At 40.5% G+C, this 19,842-nt stretch overlaps 1 protein-coding gene across 4 annotated transcripts in view; it reads left to right on the top strand.

The window, feature by feature from the left end:
• LOC124123945 (protein unc-13 homolog B-like) overlaps positions 1 to 19,842 on the top strand; it is a 212,886-nt gene that overhangs the window by 147,339 nt on the left and 45,705 nt on the right. For 2 of the 4 annotated variants that reach the window (XM_048394596.1, XM_048394587.1), the window contains exons 2-8: positions 857 to 942; positions 1,470 to 1,560; positions 5,518 to 5,562; positions 12,969 to 13,043; positions 14,372 to 14,591; positions 16,798 to 16,918; positions 18,712 to 18,818. In XM_048394596.1, coding sequence (XP_048250553.1) covers positions 857 to 942; positions 1,470 to 1,560; positions 5,518 to 5,562; positions 12,969 to 13,043; positions 14,372 to 14,591; positions 16,798 to 16,918; positions 18,712 to 18,818 — 745 coding nt within the window. Of the gene's footprint in view, positions 1 to 856; positions 943 to 1,469; positions 1,561 to 2,619; positions 2,629 to 5,517; positions 5,563 to 11,687; positions 11,712 to 12,968; positions 13,044 to 14,371; positions 14,592 to 16,797; positions 16,919 to 18,711; positions 18,819 to 19,842 lie in introns of all 4 variants that reach the window. The other 2 variants (XM_048394571.1, XM_048394578.1) reach the window with 2 other exon arrangements.

Raw genomic sequence — 19,842 nt, 5'->3', positions numbered from 1 at the left:
TGTTGATAACTTTGTAGCACCATGACCCTATTCCTTACAATATTGATAACTTTGTAGCACCTACGACTCTTTTCCTTACAATGTTGACAAATTTGTGGCACCTACGACTCTTTTCCTTACAATATTGATAACTTTGTAGCACCTACGACTCTTTTCCTTACAATGTTGACAACTTTGTGGTAACATGACTCTATTCCTTACAATGTTGACAACTTTGTAGCACCTACGACTCTATTCCTTACAATGTTGACAACTTTGTAGCAACATGAATCTATGCCTTACATTTTTGATAACATTGTAGCACCTACGACTCTTTTCCTTACAATGTTGATAACTTTGTAGCAACATGACTCTATTCCTTACAATGTTGATAACTTTGTAGCAACATGACTCTATTCCTTACAATGTTGATAACTTTGTAGCACCTGTGACTTCATATGTCTCATTGTTGAAGACTATGTAGTGCCTTTGATTAATCCTAACAAAGCCTAGAATCTATTCCAGAGATTCATCATGGTGGTATTTAGCTCACTAAGACCGATGGTTCAAGTGAGCTTATTTGGTGACACTCTGTCCATCACCTGACTTTCCTGCCATCATGTAATCCACAAATAGTAGAAGTAATCAAAAAAGGCAATTTGTGGAAGACATCTAGCACCATAGTAGTACCGGTACATGTTGATGAATACATTCAACGTCCTTCAATATCAGAATATTCAATGTCGGGATTGCACAACGCATTATCATGGCCGTCATTTGTATCTAAAACATTCAACATCTTCAAATCAATTTGATGAGAGGGAGCTTCTGTACTTGAGATCTCTGGTTCTGTTTTAACATGAAACTTCTGTTTCAGAGTGGATCACTAATGGGGGGCGATGGCGAGTACGGTGATGATGACTATCGCAACAAATACTCCTGGTCACACCATGCAAATGGAGGGTAAGCTAGTTCTAACCTTCAACCAAATGTCCTGAAATGTCCTCTGTCCTGTACTGGGACATAGTCAAGCTATTCTTCAGTGTCAGTCGTCAGAATCAAATTAAAAAAATATTATTCATTTTCTTTTCGAAAACTAGGCCTTGCTTGAAGAGCCACATGGGAGTCATTAATTGTTATCAGACAGCAATAGTCTCCCAAGTCTGTTTATGAATCAAGGACTTGGCAGACAGTGATCTGAATAACGGTTAAGCAAGGAAATCCACTGACGAATGTAGATGTATTTGTCAAACTTTCACAATATGTTTGCAATAATTTACTTGGTACGCACCCAGTGTTTGGAATTGAGGATAAAAGTCAAGTCTTTGTCCTGACCCTAATAATGCTTAAATTTTGGCGTCCTAGATTAACGTGTAGGACCATACCTCAAGGAACACAGGAACAACCCTAATTTCGGCCACTGCATGGTCACCCTCATTTATTAGAGAATGTGAAGGCGGAGTGACTTTCATTATGTGTGTGTGTTTCAGCCCCCCAGAACACAACCCATTCTACACCAGCATAGACAGCATGCCGGAGATTAAGCCTCGCCGCAAGTCCATCCCTCTAGTCAGTGACTTGGTGAGTCTTCCTGACAACTGCAATATTTACGTTTAATTCATCTGGTGAATCGTCACACTATGGTCATGTATTTTGCTCTGGAAGTGTAATCTCAGTATACACAATTTAATTTCAAGTGGTATTCATAACCATTTAACCTAAATTATTAACTGGCATGATTGTATGAATAATTACTTGTTAAACGAGTATATATTGAACTTGTATGCCTCCTAATACTTGTTGATTTCTTCTTTTCTGAGACAATTCCAGTATTTTGATCATGCATCCACAAATCCCCTGACTCTTGTATCTAGCTTGTAGCCTGGTGTCATTCTCAATTTGCACCAGAACATACATCTTCCCGAGACAAGTGAGTTGACTGACTTTAAAAGTCTAGTTTCCACCCTTGCCGAACTAGGCTGGTATTATGGTGTTAGATTTTGGCTGGACTAATGAGACTATGCATAGTCCGTCCGGTTTGTAAACTGTTGTGCAGATTTTGGTCGATTGCAAGATTTGCAAAGGATTGCACTGCCAACTAGTTCGGCAAGAGTGGAAACTGGACTTCTATAGTCAGTTAACTCCCTTGCCTCGGGAAGATGCAGAACATATTGACACATCAGTAAATCAGTATAGTTATTTCAATGAGAGTTCAAGTTTGCTGGAATGGCCTATTTCTACTGATACCATAAAGTTGGTAGATTTTAATAACTTGATAGCAACAGTACTGGCTTATTGCTTGCTAGGCGATGTCTGGTTTTCCCTGTGCATCTTCCAGCAAAGACGAAGTGTCCAGTACCCATGGCTTACATTTAAAAGATTACTAATAAAGGTATTAAATGGCCACAATGGGTGGCACTTGGTTGGGCGACCTCCCCGAATAACTATACCTCTTTCTAACTAATGGTGTGGCATTGTACCTAGACAACATGGATCAATTCTCACCACTGGTTTTCTGGACCAGGCTTTTAAAACAAGGCAGGTGCCGACCTGTAACTAATAGTTGATTCTCTGACTGACTGTTGATGTCCGACTGCCCACTAACCCAGTCTTGTTCCTTTTCTTCCTGTATGTACCCAGGTACTCAAGGTATACCGCCGCAAGGCCCAGGACCGACACCGAGTTCCATCATGGAAGGAGCAGATCTCACTTTGCTTGGACAACCCAAAAACATCACACACAAAAATATGATAATACTGTATTCGACGTAATAAGCACCCCGCTCCAATAAGTGCCCACAGCGATATTTGCTAATATATTTGCTAGTGAACAATCCCAATTAGCACCCCTTCCGATTCATCAATGTACACAAGACTTATTTATTCGACTTTGATACACACTCATGTGTTATATGCACCCTTAATTATGGGCAATTAAATTCCAGAAAAATATATCTGTCGTATATAATCATTTCAGGCTGTCTGCATAAACCATGACATTTTTTTTTTTTCACCAAAATAATATTCTAATAAGAGGCCCCTATTTCTAATGTTGAGAGCGCCCTGGGCGCTTATTACATCGAATACAGTAATTGTTTTGGCCGAAACTAACTTTTCTTTGTTGTCCATGCAATTGGTACATCTGCCTCCAGGACCATGATGAAGACTCCTTTTTTCCCTCAGTTTGATTGTAACTATAGGTCTTACACTGAGCCAGATCTGAAGGGGAGTCCAGGTCACATGAGACATGTGCACAGTTGCTTTCTAAGTGTCATAAGATCCATAAAATGTAAACGTATTTGGTTAAAGAAATTATTGCAACTGTTGCGAGTTCCCCTTCAGATTTTGTTTTATCATTTCTTAATATCTGTTTCGTCTTACTTCAAATGTAGCGTTTTATTTAGAGAGATTAATACATTAGTAGTCACACTATCAATTCTCGAGTGGTTTTGATGCATATCAGCGCACTGAACACATGACACAGACTGTGTACTACAATGCTGATTGGCCAAGACATGATTAGGAGTGTTCCAAGTTAGGCTGAATCATATCCTTATACAGTACATGCTATAGAAGACAAGGCAGTCATTTTAGTGTGTAGAGAGGGTCCATGGGTTTGATGGCTAGATGTAAACACAATGTGTAGACAGGGTCCGTGGTTAGATGGCTTGATGTAAACACAATGTGCAGACAGGGTCCGTGGTCCGTGGTTAGATGGCTAGATGTAAACACAATGTGTAGACAGGGTCCATGGGTGAGATGGCTAGATGTAAACACAATGTGTAGACAGGGTCCGTGGTTAGATGGCTAGATGTAAGCACAATGTGCAGACAGGGTCCGTGGTCCGTGGTTAGATGGCTAGATGTAAACACAATGTGTAGACAGGGTCCATGGGTGAGATGGCTAGATGTAAACACAATGTGTAGACAGGGTCCATGGGTTAGATGGCTAGATGTAAACACAATGTGTAGACAGGGTCAATGAGGGAGATGGCTAGATGTAAACACAATGTGTAGACAGGGTCCGTGGGTGAGATGTCAGTTGTAAACACAATGTGTAGACAGGGTCCGTTGGTGAGATGGCTAGATGTAAACACAATGTGTAGACAGGGTCCGTGGGTGAGATGGCTAGATGTAAACACAATGTGTAGACAGGGTCCGTGGGTGAGATGGCTAGATGTAAACACAATGTGTAGACAGGGTCCGTTGGTGAGATGGCTAGATGTAAACACAATGTGTAGACAGGGTCAATGAGTGAGATGGCTAGATATAAACACAATGTGCAGACAGGGTCCGTGGGTGAGATGGCTAGATGTAAACACAATGTGTAGACAGGGTCAATGAGTGAGATGGCTAGATGTAAACACAATGTGTAGACAGGGTCCATGGGTGAGATGGGTGGATGTAAACACAAAGTGCAGACAGGGTCCGTGGTTAAATGGCTAGATGTAAACACAATGTGTAGACAGGGTCCGTTGGTGAGATGGCTAGATATAAACACAATGTGCAGACAGGGTCCGTGGTTAGATGGCTAGATATAAACACAATGTGCAGACAGGGTCCGTGGGTGAGATGGCTAGATGTAAACACAATGTGTAGACAGGGTCCGTGGTTAGATGGCTAGATATAAACACAATGTGAAGACAGGGTCCATGGGTGAGATGGGTGGATGTAAACACAATGTGTAGACAGGGTCCGTGGTTAGATGGCTAGATGTAAACACAATGTGTAGACAGGGTCCGTGGTTAGATGGCTAGATGTAAACACAATGTGTAGACAGGGTCAATGAGTGAGATGGCTAGATATAAATACAATGTGTAGACTGGGTCCGTGGGTTAGATGGATAGATGTAAACACAATGTGTAGACAGGGTCTGTGGTTAGATGGCTAGATGTAAACACAATGTGCAGACAGGGTCCATGGGTGAGATGGGTGGATGTAAACACAATGTATAGACAGGGTCCGTGGTTAGATGGCTAGATATAAACACAATGTGTAGACAGGGTCCATGGGTGAGATGGGCGGATGTAAACACAATGTGTAGACAGGGTCTGTGGGTTAGATGGATAGATATAAACACAATGTGTAGACAGGGTCCGTGGGTGAGATGGCTAGATGTAAACACAATGTGTAGACAGGGTCTGTGGTCCGTGGTTAGATGTTAACACAATGTGTAGACAGGGTCTTTGGATGGGAAGAGTAGACGTCAACCTAATGAGAATCCAGGTTCTCGGATGAGGATGGCTAGGTATCTATAAATGTGTAGACAAGGGAATGGATTGAAAGGCTAGATGTCAGCTAGATCTGAACATGGGGCCTAAGGGTTTGAAATGTAAATGTCAACATCTAGATTTGCTGACAGGGTCCTTCGGCAGATAAACCCAAATTTTGAAGGTCCTAAGTATTTTCAAGAGGATCAAAAGACAGGTACAAAGTTTGTAGCTAGAAAGTAGAGAGGTAGACTCTTAAGAGACTTTAGGTTGATACGATGATTGTGTTTAATGCTTGATGGGATTCACAACGCTGGCATTCCCTTGCAGTTACGCACCGTAATGAGAGCAGAAGCTGGTCTACTCAAGAATAAAGTAAATATGTGCTCCACGTCAGTGGATGCTAGATGTTTTCAGTTCAGTTACCAGTTTTTTCTCCCTTGTTTTATTAGCATGACCATGCACGATGATGAACAGAATAGCTGCTACATCCCCTAGACATTTGTCAGCTGTAGAAGTGTTTCCAATGGAATAGCTCCTCTTGATTTGTAAGCTGAGAAGTAGTTGGAAAATGATTGTTTCTGTATGTGTATAGATAAAGTTGATTTTTGCATGATGTTTGTGAATTCAAGTTCATTCCTGAGTTTGTGTGGTTTAGAATGAAATAGATGATTTAGATTTAGGACTATTAAATGATGAATTTTGAATGTTGGTGCTGAAATCTTCATCCACTGTGACAACTGTGCAGACACGCAAGGAGGGAGGTAAGGTTGTGAGTCTTCATTGAGGGAGGGAATGTTTGCTAGGGTGGCTGTGAGTCTTCATTGAGGGAGGGAATCTTTGCTGGGGTGATTTGTGAGTCTTCATTGAAGGAGGGAAGCTTTGCTGGGGTGGTTTGTAAGTCTTCATTGAGGAAGGGAAGGTTTGCTGAGGTGGTTCTGAGTCTTCATTGAGGGAGGGAAGGTTTGCTGGGGTGGTTGGGAGTCTTCATTGAGGTGTGCGAACATTTGCTTAGGTGGTTGTGAGTCTTCATTGATGGGGGGAATGTTTTCTGTGATGGTTGAGAGTCTTCGTTGAAGCGTGGCAAGGTTTGGTTTGCTAGGATGGTTGGAAGTCTTCATTGAGGGAGGGAGGGTTTACTAGAGTGGTTGTGAGTCTTCATTGAGGGACTTATGGTTTTTCCTTGGTCTTCTTTGAATGGGTGGAATGGTTGGAAGTCTTCATTGATGAAAGGAAGGTTTGCCAGGGTGGTTGTGAATCTTCATTAAATGAGGGAAGGTTTGCTGGGGTGGTTCTAAGTCTTCATGGAGGGAGGGAATGTTTGCGAGTATTCATGGAGGGAGGGAATGTTTGCTAGGATGGTAGTGAGTCTTCATGGAGTTAGGGAATGTTTGCTGGGATGGTTGTGAGTCTTCATTGAGGGAGGGAATGTTTGCTAGGGTGGCTGTGAGTCTTCATGGAGGGAGGGAATTTTTTCCTGGATGATTGTGATGCTCCATTGAAGATTGTGTTGGGGTGGTGGTTATTAAGCCTACAGTGTGAGAATACAGGGTTCATATTAAGAGTGCTAGAATGGGGTTTTAGTTTAACATTTGTGGGAGAATGAGGATTTAATGGGACGTTTGAAAGGACAGTATAAATGTTTAACAAACAAGGTTATATTTGTAGAATGTTCGTAGTTATGCCTGAATTTTGAATGTTCGGCATGAGGTTTAAATGTTAATATGGACACCATGGGAGGTTAGGCATGAGGTTTAAATGTTAATATGGACACCATGAGAGGTTAGGCATGAGGTTTAAATGTTAATATGGACACCATGGGAGGTCAGGCATGAGGTTTAAATGTAAATATGGACACCATGGGAGGTTTGGCGTGAGGTTTAAATGTTAATATGGACACCATGGGAGGTTAGGCATGAGGTTTAAATGTTAATATGGACACCATGGGAGGTAAGGCATGAGGTTTAAATGTTAATATGGACACCATGGGAGGTAAGGCATGAGGTTTAAATGTTAATATGGACACCATGGGAGGTAAGGCATGAGGTTTAGATGTTAATATGGACACCATGGGAGGTTAGGCATGAGGTTTAAATGTTAATATGGACACCATCGGAGGTCAGGCATGAGGTTTAAATGTAAATATGGACACCATGGGAGGTTTGGCGTGAGGTTTAAATGTTTATATGGACACCATGGGAGGTAAGGCATGAGGTTTAAATGTTAATATGGACACCATGGGAGGTTTGGCATGAGGTTTAAATGTTAATATGGACACCATCGGAGGTAAGGCATGAGGTTTAAATGTTAATGTGGACACCATGGGAGGTTAGGCATGAGGTTTAAATGTTAATATGGACACCATGGGAGGTTAGGCATGAGGTTTAAATGTTAATATGGACACCATGGGAGGTTAGGCATGAGGTTTAAATGTTAATATGGACACCATGGGAGGTAAGGCATGAGGTTTAAATGTTAATGTGGACACCATGGGAGGTTAGGCATGAGGTTTAAATGTTAATATGGACACCATGGGAGGTTTGGCATGAGGTTTAAATGTTAATATGGACACCATGGGAGGTTAGGTTTGAGGTGATGATGGTTAGCTGGGCCTGAGGGGTGTTCGGGGAGGGTGGTAGGCTTGAGGTGTCTCAGACCGCATTTGTTATGCAGAAAATCAGACAGACTTAGGTGTCTGGTTGTTGATATTCAGTATAGAAGGTTGTCTTTTTACAGGGAAGCTTGTCAGGACTCAGTGTAGGGGGTTAAGCTGGAGTGAAGGGTTGTCAAGATTCAAGGTGTAGATGGGTTTGTTTTGGGGGATGTGGTCATGCTTCTATGTAGTAAGTTGTTTTTTAGGGCTGTTGTCAGACTTCAATGTAGAAAGATGTGTTTAAGTGGATGTCAGTCTTCAGTGTGGAAGTTGTGTTTTAGGGCTATTGTCATGCTTCTATGATGGCTGATGTCAAGCTTGTTGTAGGCAATCAGGTTTAAAACTGATGCTTACAGACTTCGTGGTTGTAGCTTACTGTTTAGGGGATGTTTGTCAGACCCAGAATCTGAGTTTAAGTTAAGTATAGGTTTTCTGGCCTGTGGAGTCTGTTAGTAGCTAAAATACAGGAAGGCTTTTTGTCGTCTGTGCATCACTTTAAATCCTGTGCGTCAGTCATTTATCATGTTAAAAAAACATATTTTTTTACTTCCTCTTGACATATGAAGCATACTCTGTTATCCCTAAAATGACATGCTTGCCGTCTGACATTATATTAAATAGCTAAGCTCACAGTATCCCAGCTGGGTTTGTTGGTATGCTTCGTGGGGCAATAATATAATGTGTTCCTCTCAAATCACTTTTGTTTCTGATAGAAAATATTTTAGTAAGTTTTTTCTCCATCCTCAGTTTACAGAAAAATGTGCCCAAGAAACAGTTAATTATTTTTATGTAGTCTTATTTATGTTGGATTGCAACATATATTAAAGATCATCTGTGTCTGAACTTCAGAGAACTGCTAATCTAGTCTACATCTCAGCTTTAGCCAGTGCTTAACATACCCGCCTGCCCAACAGTCCGAGAAAGTCATTTTGCTGATGGACGGTCAGTTTTGAAAAGTTGCACATGCCATGGTTGGAGGTTAAAGTTACTAAGTTGACAATCACCAGTTTATTGTTATTGGTAATATACACAGACCTGTTGGTATGTAAATAATATATAAATGTGGTATTAGCTTGAAGGTATTGGGAAAGGAACATATTTCTAATGTTGGAGATAACATATAATCTTATGTAGCTATTGGTCACGGAAACATACCAGCTGATGTAGGTATTGGGGAAGGTAATATACCAGCTGAGATAGGTATTAGGGAGGGTAACATACCAGCTGATGTAGATATTGGGGAGGGTTACATACCAGCTGATGTAGGTATTGAGAGGGTAACATACCAGCTGATGTAGGTATTTGGGAGAGTAACATACCAGCTGATGTAGGTATAGGTATTGAGAGTGTAACATACCAGCTGATGTAGGTATTTGGGAGAGTAACATACCAGCTGATGTAGGTATAGGTATTGAGAGGGTAACATACCAGCTGATGTAGATATTGGGGAGGGTAACATACCATTTGAAGTAGGTATTGGGGAGAGTAACATACCAGCTGATGTAGGTGTCGGGGAGGGTAACATACCAGCTGATGTTGGTATTGGGGAGGGTAACATACCAGCTGATGTGGTGTCAGGAAGGGTAACATACCAGCTGATGTAGGAATTGAGAGGGTTATATACAAGCTGATGTAGGTATTGGGTAGAGTAATATATACCAGGTATTATAGCTATTAGGGAGGGTAACATACCAGCTTATGTAGGTATCGGGGAGGGTAGCACACCTGCTGATGTAGGTATTGGGAAGGGTAACATACCAGCTGATGTAGGTATTGGGGAGGGTAGCATGCCAGCTGATGTAGGTATCGGTGAGGGTAACATACCAACTGATGTAGGTATATGGAGAAGGCTATACCCAGTCATGGTAGTACACAGTCTGCACTCTTACAATCATATATTATACTTTTAACACACAATTTGCCTAACAATTTAGTACTTTCCTGAGTGTGTTGGCAGTTTTTCTTACATTAGTCTGCCACCATGTGTGACATTTGCATGAACAGCTTTAGACTCCATCATCACTGTCACAACTTCACTCCCTCTCCCCCACCTATCCACCTTCACGCCCCTCATCACGTGGCCCCTAGCCGGTGAACACCAGAAGGGAGGGGAACATAGGTCATACGTAGCACTTCCAAATACCTAGGAGGTTTCAGGTATATGTTTTGACCCCTCACCATTTTCTACTTCTACACACCTGTGTCGAAGTTCACAAGATAAGGGCAACATATTTTAAAGACGACCGTCAACAAAAACAACTGTGGTTTGACAGCAAACATGGCTGACAATGGTGTTATTCCTTATGAAAATGTTATTTCCTTTTCAAAATGTTCTTTCAACAGACACTTCTGAAACATATATCCCTTCACTTGTACAGTTGTTGTCTTTAGAGGTCTACACTGAGCATATGGTAGAGTGGCACCAGCTAAATTATTGTTTATATTTGGCATGCCAGGTACTCAGAGGTAGTTCCGTTATGACGATGACCAATTCAGTGGGAGATAGAAAGTACCGAGAAATTCTAAATCATCTTCAATTTGATAACAGTAGCGTTATTCACAGAAACCATAATGTCATGGAAAGTTATGACCCAACTCATTTTCTAAATATTTCTAGATCAACTAAATGTTTGAGGAGACAGCACTGATCGGCCATTGGTTGATTGACAAAGGCATTAACGTAAGGTTTAAATGTCCAAATTTAAGAAGCAATACTATTTAAGACAACCTTTTACTTAAAAAAAATAATACTTACTTTCATTTCATTTCAATAATGCCCGGACATGACAGTCAAAATACCAAACCCTGTAGGTAGGATGTGATTGTACTGTTACATTATCACGTCACTTTTCTCCTGTGATGGAACCTGGATGCATCGACATGCTGGTGGTGTTTCTCAATAGATTAAGCTCTTAACTTAGTACCACTTTGTACAAAAGTAAGACAATTCATTCAGCATTGTATTTTGATTAGATGAACCCATGTAAATTCAATATTTCAAACTTCGAGATGTGATACGGAGCCTTTGGTTCTATTCCTTGGAATGCTACCATGGCTGCAGAGAAATATTCGGCTTCAAAAATAAGTGTGTGAGATGGGTGTAACTGTTTTGAACAGCATTCCTGTTATATCACAGCATTAAAAATAGAAAAAAAAGAAATATATCGTGGCTGAAAATCAATTAAGCTGTTGGCCAGATGAGGCCATATTTATCAAAGGAGGAAGTTGTGGGAGTGTGTTAATGGTGCTGAAGCTGTTAATGCATCGTCACGGTTACAAAAAACCATCACTCACATTATGTTAGGTTCTAGAGCTGTTGCCCCTTCTACAGGTTATGCCTTTGTATTTTTTTCCATTTCTCATTTCAATTGCAACAACTTGTACTGAATGACAGTTTATTCTCAGCATGTCTTCTTGACTTTGGTTTCCAACTGCATGGGGAGGATTGTGATTATATCTCTCTACATTCTGTGTGTAGTTTAGACCTTCTAGAGGCAACACCACAGCATTACACTGTAAGCCAGCCTTCCTCTTTGGGAAATGTTCTTGTAAACAACAGCCTTGGACAACTTTTAAGTAAATACTAGATGATATTGTCGTAGAGTTTAATTTTAACTAGTAGTAGAGTGTTCAATAGCTGTGTATCTACATTCATTTCTATTTATTGAGTAACAAATTAAAGATAACTTTCATCATTCAATTAAGAATAATAATCCTGATTTGATAAAAGACAGTATGGCCATTGTGAAGTGTCGTTCTGGTCAATACCTTGTAAATAAATGTGTATATTTGTCTGATCTCTGTGTGCTTAGCTGTAACATATTCTCTGTGTTGCCCGGACCTACAGTATACATCCAGGTGGCATATCACGGTAAATTGATCACACATTGAATATTACAGGGATTTATATCTCATAGATTGCTCTGTAATGAAGGCAGTATTGTTTACATAATGACAGGAAGTATTGTTTATATATAATGACTGGCAATATTGTTTAAGTAATAACAGGCAATATTGTTTACTAATGACAGGCAATATTGTTTATATAAGAACAGGAAATATGGTTTATGTAATAACAGGCAATATTGCTAATGTTATGACAGGCAATATTGCTAATGTTATGACAGGCAGTCTTGTTTATGTAATGACAGCCAATATTGTTACATAATGACAGGCAATATTGTTACAAAATGACAGGCGATATTGTTTATGTAATGACAGGCAATAATGTTTATGTAATAACCAACAATATTGTGTATGTAATAACAAGCAGTATTGTTTATGCAGTCACAGGCAATATTGTTTGTATAATTACAGGCAATATTGTTTATGTAATGACAGGAAATATTGTTTGTATATTTACAGGCAGTTCTTGTTATATAATGACAAACAATATTGTTTATGTAATGACAGGAAATATTGTTTGTATAATTACTGGCAATATTGTTTATATAATGACAAACAATATTGTTTATGTAATGACAGGAAATATTGTTTGTATAATTACAGGCAATATTGTTTATATAATGACAAACAATATTGTTTATGTAATGACAGGAAATATTGTTTGTATAATTACAGGCAATATTGTTTATATAATGACAAACAATATTGTTTATGTAATGACAGGCGGTGGTCACTGTTCACAAATGTGACTAATTCAGTGGAAGTTGAATTGCATTGTGTTGCATTATAATGCATGGACCTAGATCTTATCTTGTACTTCTTTAATATACCAAGTTAGTGTTTTAAAACTGCTTTCAACAGCAAGAGAATGTGTAACTACATTTCTCTGGAAATATCCTCATTAATCCATTGCTGCCAAAGACCAATGAGACTTGTTAGATAACAGAGACAATAATTGATCTGACCTGACAGGTTCCCCCCGCATGCCTAACATGTACAGTGACCATCTTTTGCATCTATGCTCTTTCACTGGAGGGGTCTGCTGATTTTAATTGTACTAATATTGAGGGACCAAGATGTCAGTGCCGGAGATTTATGTCAGCTTCATATTATTGTCTCTGCAGATTTCTTCCATTGCAAGTGTTTGTCACTGGTATTTTCAAGATTCAGCAGTGATGTGTTCAGTTGACATGTGTTGTATATGCGATATGTGTTATAACAGAGCATGGCAGCCAAGAGAAATGCAGGTGTTCCCTCAGCGATGGTGGCTCGCCAGTCTCTTAATGATGAAGAACTGGTAAGTTGAAGGCCCGGGAGGCCTTATCTGTGAGTGTGTGAGTGAGTGAGTGAGTGAGTGAGTGAGTGAGTGGGGTGTAACAGTTGTACAGTATTTTAGTTATGTGAGTGAGTTGGGTTGAACGCCGCTTTTAACATTATTCCAGTTATATCACAGTGTGTCAGCTTGATGTTGGAGGAAAGCCCGAAGTGATGCAGGTCTCAGACATTTACCACTTTGGTGAAACCCACGAGCACGGGTATGGTGCTGACAAACCTAGAAACATAATCGGGGTGAACCGGGATTCGAACCCACAATAAGTTTCTGGTGTGTCCAGGGGATGTGACTCTGCACAGCGAATCGCAGTGCCTTAGACAACTGGGCCACCCGTGCCCCCATTTTAGTTATGTCTCAGTGCATTGGCTCTGTTTGGTAGGAAGGTCCACAGTTGCAAAGGGTAGGGTTCCGACTGACCAAGGATGATAACTGGGGAGAATTGGGATTTTACTATACAACCAGTTCATCCTGACATAGTTAAGGGACGAAATACCTCAGACCACTTCGCTGAATGAACCACCTTGAGTGCTGACACGTACCCTGGACCATATGGTTCTGAGCATGTTGACCACATGAAGTGACATGCTTAGAAAGCTAACGGTAAAGAAAGATGCTTGGCCAAGGAAATAATGCTCAAAAACAATAAACCATGGAATGCTGGGATAGAATCACTCCCCAGCAACCTCTGCTGGTCGTAGGATGGAGCCTTATTGGATTGGATGGTCAGGCTATTAGGGTGATTGTGTGACATCATACCCCAATGACTGCTGCTCACAATATTATTCACTGGATTGTCTTGTCCCGATGTGATTATTTACACTCCACCCCCATATAGCTGTAATATTACAGAGTGTGTGATAAACTAGCAAATATACACAATAATTTATTTGAAGTTAGTTTTGCATCACGTATATCGCTGTGAAAGGCAGGTTGTTCGTACCTCAAATTAGGGGGCTTTCAAGGGGGGTCATCTTATACAAAGGGTTGAAGAGTTTTGATGTTTTTCCCCTCACCACAGACATAACTGTGAGCACGTAACACTGGAAATACCATATCAACAATGACAATCCATTCTGCATGTCTCATTAGAATCAGCCAAAGGAAATAGTGCATGATAATGTCACAACTCAACTGAAAGCTCTTAATGCCTTCTAATTCTAAAGTAGCCATGCTTCCAAAATAGTAAAAGGTTATAATTGTTTGTCAACTTTGGTACGGGGTAGTATTTGGGAAGTCATTGATAATTCAAACACATGTCAAACCTAATGCAAGATCTACATTGGACTTTACAGAAGATGCATGTTTACAAGAAAACCCTCCAGGCCCTCATTTACCCCATCTCCAGTACAACACCGCACAACTTTGTTGTGTGGACTGCAACATCGCCGACATACTGTTTTGAGTGTGAAGGTCTGCTGTGGGGACTTGCACGCCAAGGGGTGAGGTGCACCGAGTGCGGGGTCAAATGTCACGAGAAATGCAAAGACTTGCTCAATGCTGACTGTCTGCAAAGTAAGTCCTTTTCATGTAAATCCTACCATACTCAGTGTTAGCTGTCAATGAAGTATGCCATCTCCCTGTAACCTCACAAAAACATACCATACTCAGTGTTATCTGTCAATGAAGTATGTCAACTCCCTGCAACCTCACAAAGACATACCATACTCAGTGTTAGCTGTCAATGAAGTATGCCCCTCCCTGTAACCTCACAAAGACATACCATACTCAGTGTTATCTGTCAATGAAGTATGCCATCTCCCTGTAACCTCACAAAGACATACCATACTCAATGTTAGCTGTCAATAAAGTATGTCAACTCCCTGCAACCTCACAAAGACATACCATACTCAGTGTTAGCTGTCAATGAAGTATGTCAACTCCCTGCAACCTCACAAAGACATACCATACTCAGTGTTAGCTGTCAATGAAGTATGCCATCTCCCTGTAACCTCACAAAGACATACCATGCTCAGTGTTAACTGTCAATGAAGTATGTCAACACCCTGCAACCTCACAAAGACATACCATACTCAGTGTTAGCTGTCAATGAAGTATGCCATCTCCCTGTAACCTCACAAAGACATACCATACTCAGTGTTAGCTGTCAATGAAGTATGTCAACTCCCTGCAACCTCACAAAGACATACCATACTCAGTGTTAGCTGTCAATGAAGTATGCCATCTCCCTGTAACCTCACAAAGACATACCATGCTCAGTGTTAACTGTCAATGAAGTATGTCAACACCCTGCAACCTCACAAAGACATACCATGCTCAGTGTAAGCTGTCAATGAAGTTTGTCAACTCCCTGCAACCTCACAAAGACTTGCTCAGTGTTAACTGTATTCGAACTGAGCCATCTGAACTGATTTATGGGCGGCCATTTGGTCAAAAAATACAAAGTTGAAATAAAGGACAAAAGTATACAATAATAGTCAAATGTTACTATACAGTATTAAATGTTACTAATAAAGGTCAAAATACAAAACAAACAGATGCCGGTAAAAAGATAAGAAGCTGAAATAATGGTCCAAAGTACGCAAAAATAGTCAAATGTTACAAAAAGACGTCATATGAAGACAAAGAAGAATGTGAACTAAAAAACGTCAGTGCGCACAAAAGGACACTATTAAAACTGCTAAAGGATGTTGACAATAAAGATCGCCAGATGGCGCTGCCATTTGTAAAACATTCCAAGTGTAATCAGCTTGTTCCGCTGTGTATATAATAACTGCATGCCGAGGTGCACAATGTATCGCATCATTTCTCGTGCACCCACAGTCTGACGTCACATGTATAATGTATAACATACACATTGTGTATATACATGGTGCATTTATGCATCGTCACCAGGAAAGGGTCTTTTTGCTTAGTGCAACACAAGGGTGTTGTGATGTCAAGTTATGTTTCAGACCCACATTTTCATAATATCTGTGAAAGTGAACGATGTGCGAGAATTGCTCACTTTTTCAACCTCATTTATTGCAAGATATTTTTCCTATTGAATTGTAAATTTTAGCACAGTACATCTATCAGTGTACGATGATAAGTGGCGACATTTGCTGTTTTTTACGCATATCAGACAACACTCAGTCGTGTCTCTTTTTCATATTGGTTTAATATTTGCATTTACCTTTACACCACACCATCAGACAGGAAAGTGAACATTTTACATCTCGGCGTAGTTAGAGATTGACACATCAAATCTCACACAACATTCACTTTTCAGATGTTATGAAAAAGACTTAATACATTGTGCACCTCGGCATGCAGTTATGATATACACAACGGAACAAGCTGATTAAAACTCGGAATGTTTTACATATTGCAGCGCCATCTGGCGTTATTTATGTCCATGTCCTTTGGTAGTGCAGTGTCATTTTGAGGGCACATTGTTCTTTCTTTTCATATGACCTCTTTTCATAACATTTGACTATTATGTTGTGTACTGACCTTTATTTCAACTTTGTATTTTTTAACTGGTGTCTCTTTCTTTTGATTTTCGACCTTTATTAGTAACAGTTAATACTTTATTCATAACATCTAACTATTATTGCATACTTTTGACCTTTATTTCAACTTTGTATTTTTTGGCCGAATGGTTGCCAATACTGGTTGATTCATGTAAAACAAAGAAACCAATGAGATATCTTCCTCACATTTGGTGCAAGTAAGTGAATGGGATGGTGTATGGGACTGCTGTACTGTCATCTTTCAGGGGCGGCTGAGAAGAGCTCCAAGCATGGAGCGGAGGACAAGACGCACAACATCATCATGGCTATGCGGGAACGGATGAAGATACGGGAGAAAAACAAGCCTGATATATTTGAGCTCATCAGGTAGCAATGTTTCCTGTTCCTTTAGATTTGACCATGTTTATTTAGTCCGAGGGAATAATAAAGTACGTAACCCCTGTGATAAACAGTCAGTTTTGTAGGAAGTACATGCCGTGTTTAATTGTCATTGTTCAATGATGTTATTGCAGGGCTCTAGTATGTTATTATATTGTTGAAGAATATTATAACATGACTTCAGGTATAGTATAAAATGACTCCAGTATGTTATAACATGGCTCAATATATTATCACATGTATCTGACTTCAGTAGTTTATAACATAACTTTAGTATGATGTTACATGGCTTGTGTATGTTATTAAACATGTTATTAATTGGCTTAGAGAAAATGCACGCATGTATGACACAATGTCCTAATCTTGTTTCACCATTATTAATATTGAGACAGATGGGTGCTGCAGCTTGGACAAATATATTGGATCAATCTAACTTATGTCCTATTGATATCATTTAATGTCGCCATTACATGTACTTCTAACGTCATACTGACAGAACATAAGCTTGCTGAGAGGCACCATAACAAACAATGCACTTGGACTTATTCAAACATGTATGTCTCTTGGAGTGAGATGGTGTTTGACCCCGAAATACACTACTGGTGGCGATAAATCTGATTGGTTGTTTGGAGATGCTGTGCAATTTGGGCTGGACCTGACGCATGTTTAGCTTCATTTCATGATAGACTAATTCAAATATTTATATACATTGTTGTCTTCCATCTTCGTTTTGGCAGAGCAGTGAAGCTTGTCTACAACAAAAATTAACTTCCTCCTATTCATTTTCTCAACACAAACACCAGCTGTTTAGACTATGCAATACCTGTTGCAATATTGTGATTTTCTTCCAAAACTTTGCACACATACATGCACGCTCCCGTGTATACTTTTGTTTCTTATTGCTTGAGTGAGTGAGTGAGTTGGGTTTAACGCCGCTGTTAACAGTATTCCAGTTATATCGCGGCATGTCAGCTTAATGTGGGAGGAAAGCCCGAAGTGATGCAGGTCTCAGACGTTTACCACTTCGCTAAAACCCACAAGCACGGGTATGGTGCTGACAAACCTAGAAACATAATCGGGGTGAACCGGGATTCGAACCCACAATCATAGGTTTCTGGCGTGCCCAAGGGACGCAACTCTGCACAGCAAATCGCGGCGCCTTAGACGACTGGGCCACCCGTGCCCCCTCTTACTGCTTAAAATATATTACTTGAGCTCATGCCTCAGTTCCATGCCTAAATCGCATCCATCATCTCCAAACATCAAGTCAGATTTAACCCCATCTGGACACTAGAATATCCCCATCAAATGTTTAGTAGTACAGAACTGCAGTAGCAACCCTTTACACAACTATGGCAACTATGGTAACCCCCCTGGAGCCCCCTTACAGTCCCCTTAACTAATGGGACCCATGAAGATCCGGGGTAGAATAGGTGTTCAGCAACCCATGCTTGCCTTAAAAGGCGACTATGCTTGTCGTAATAGGCAACTAACAGGATCGGTGGTCAGGCTCGCTGACTTGGTTGATGCATGTCATCGATCCCAATTGCGCGGATTGATGCTCATGATATCAATCACTGGATTGTCTGGTCCAGACCGCCGTCATATAGCTGGAATATTGCTGAGTGTGGCGTTACACAACAAACCAACCACCCAACGCTTAACTAATGAATCCGATACATGGTCATCAAGTCTGACACATGTGACAGTCCATGGAAGCATGGAGATGTAGGTTACACCATGTGAAACAAGGGAATAACTGTGTGTTATCCTATCCCCAGGCAAGTGTTCAGTGTAGATAAAAAGTCTCACTCTGGTCACATGAAAGCTGTCAAACAGAGTGTGCTTGATGGGACGTCCAAGTGGTCAGCCAAAATAGCTATAACTGGTGAGTGGAGTGGTGCTCTGGGCATGCTCACTGGCCACTTCCTGCACATGTCTGTGATAGAGGTAGATGTGTTGTAGCATGAGTGTTGTACCTTAGACTGTAGTTGCTGCACACATAGGTTCACTAATTTAACTCAGTTGTTGTGAATACAAATGTAATAGTGCCCATTGATGTCTGGCCAATCACAGACCAGCAAACTCAGGTGCCATCTTCATTAAGGGAGAGTATGTTGATGATTCTGTGTGTTTTTAAATCATGCATGAAGTTATTTCCAAGTGTGACGTCACATGCCCGATACAGTTTTCAAACCAAAACAATAGAGCTCTGCACAGTTGAGCTGAAACATGCAAGCACCGCGTAGAGTAAACTGGCTTCAGTCTTGTATTTTTAATGGAGGCAAATTGAGGAGAAAGCATGTGTACTTGTCTTACTGCCAAGTTACAAAATACTAATTGCCAGCTTGATATGATTAGAAGTGATAAGCGTACATCGTTGGTATGGTCACTCGAGCAGAAACGGAATCGAAGGCAAGCAGAGCTGAGAAAGTTTCGGGGGTTATTGACAAACAAAGCTTCTGTTGTCCTGTCCCTTTAAGCTTTCAGTGAGAACCATGAAGATTCCAGGGTAGAATATGTCTTCAGCAACCCTTGCTTGACATTAAAGGTGACTATACTTGTCGTAAAAGGCGACTAACGGGATCGGGGGGTCAGGCTCGCTGACTTCGTTGATGCATGTCATCCATCCCAATTGTGTGGATCGATGCTCATGATATTAATCACTGGATTGTCAGGTCCAGACTCGATTATTTACAGACCGCCATCATATAGCTGGAATATTGCTGAGTATGGCGTTAAACAACCAACCAACCAACCGACCTTTCAGTGATATATGGATATATTTAGATGACTTCTATGGCCAGACTTGTGATCGTGTGTATGTAGACATTGCCATGTGATCATGTCTTGTGGACATGTGGTTCTTGCATATGGGGGATCATGTTGTATCAAACCTAGGTACTTATCGT

The sequence above is a fragment of the Haliotis rufescens genome, unplaced genomic scaffold, assembly GCF_023055435.1.
Source record: "Haliotis rufescens isolate VD_foot unplaced genomic scaffold, xgHalRufe1.0.p SCAF_1, whole genome shotgun sequence".
Taxonomy (NCBI): Eukaryota; Metazoa; Mollusca; class Gastropoda; order Lepetellida; family Haliotidae; genus Haliotis; species Haliotis rufescens.
This window is presented reverse-complemented; position numbering and strand designations above follow the sequence as displayed.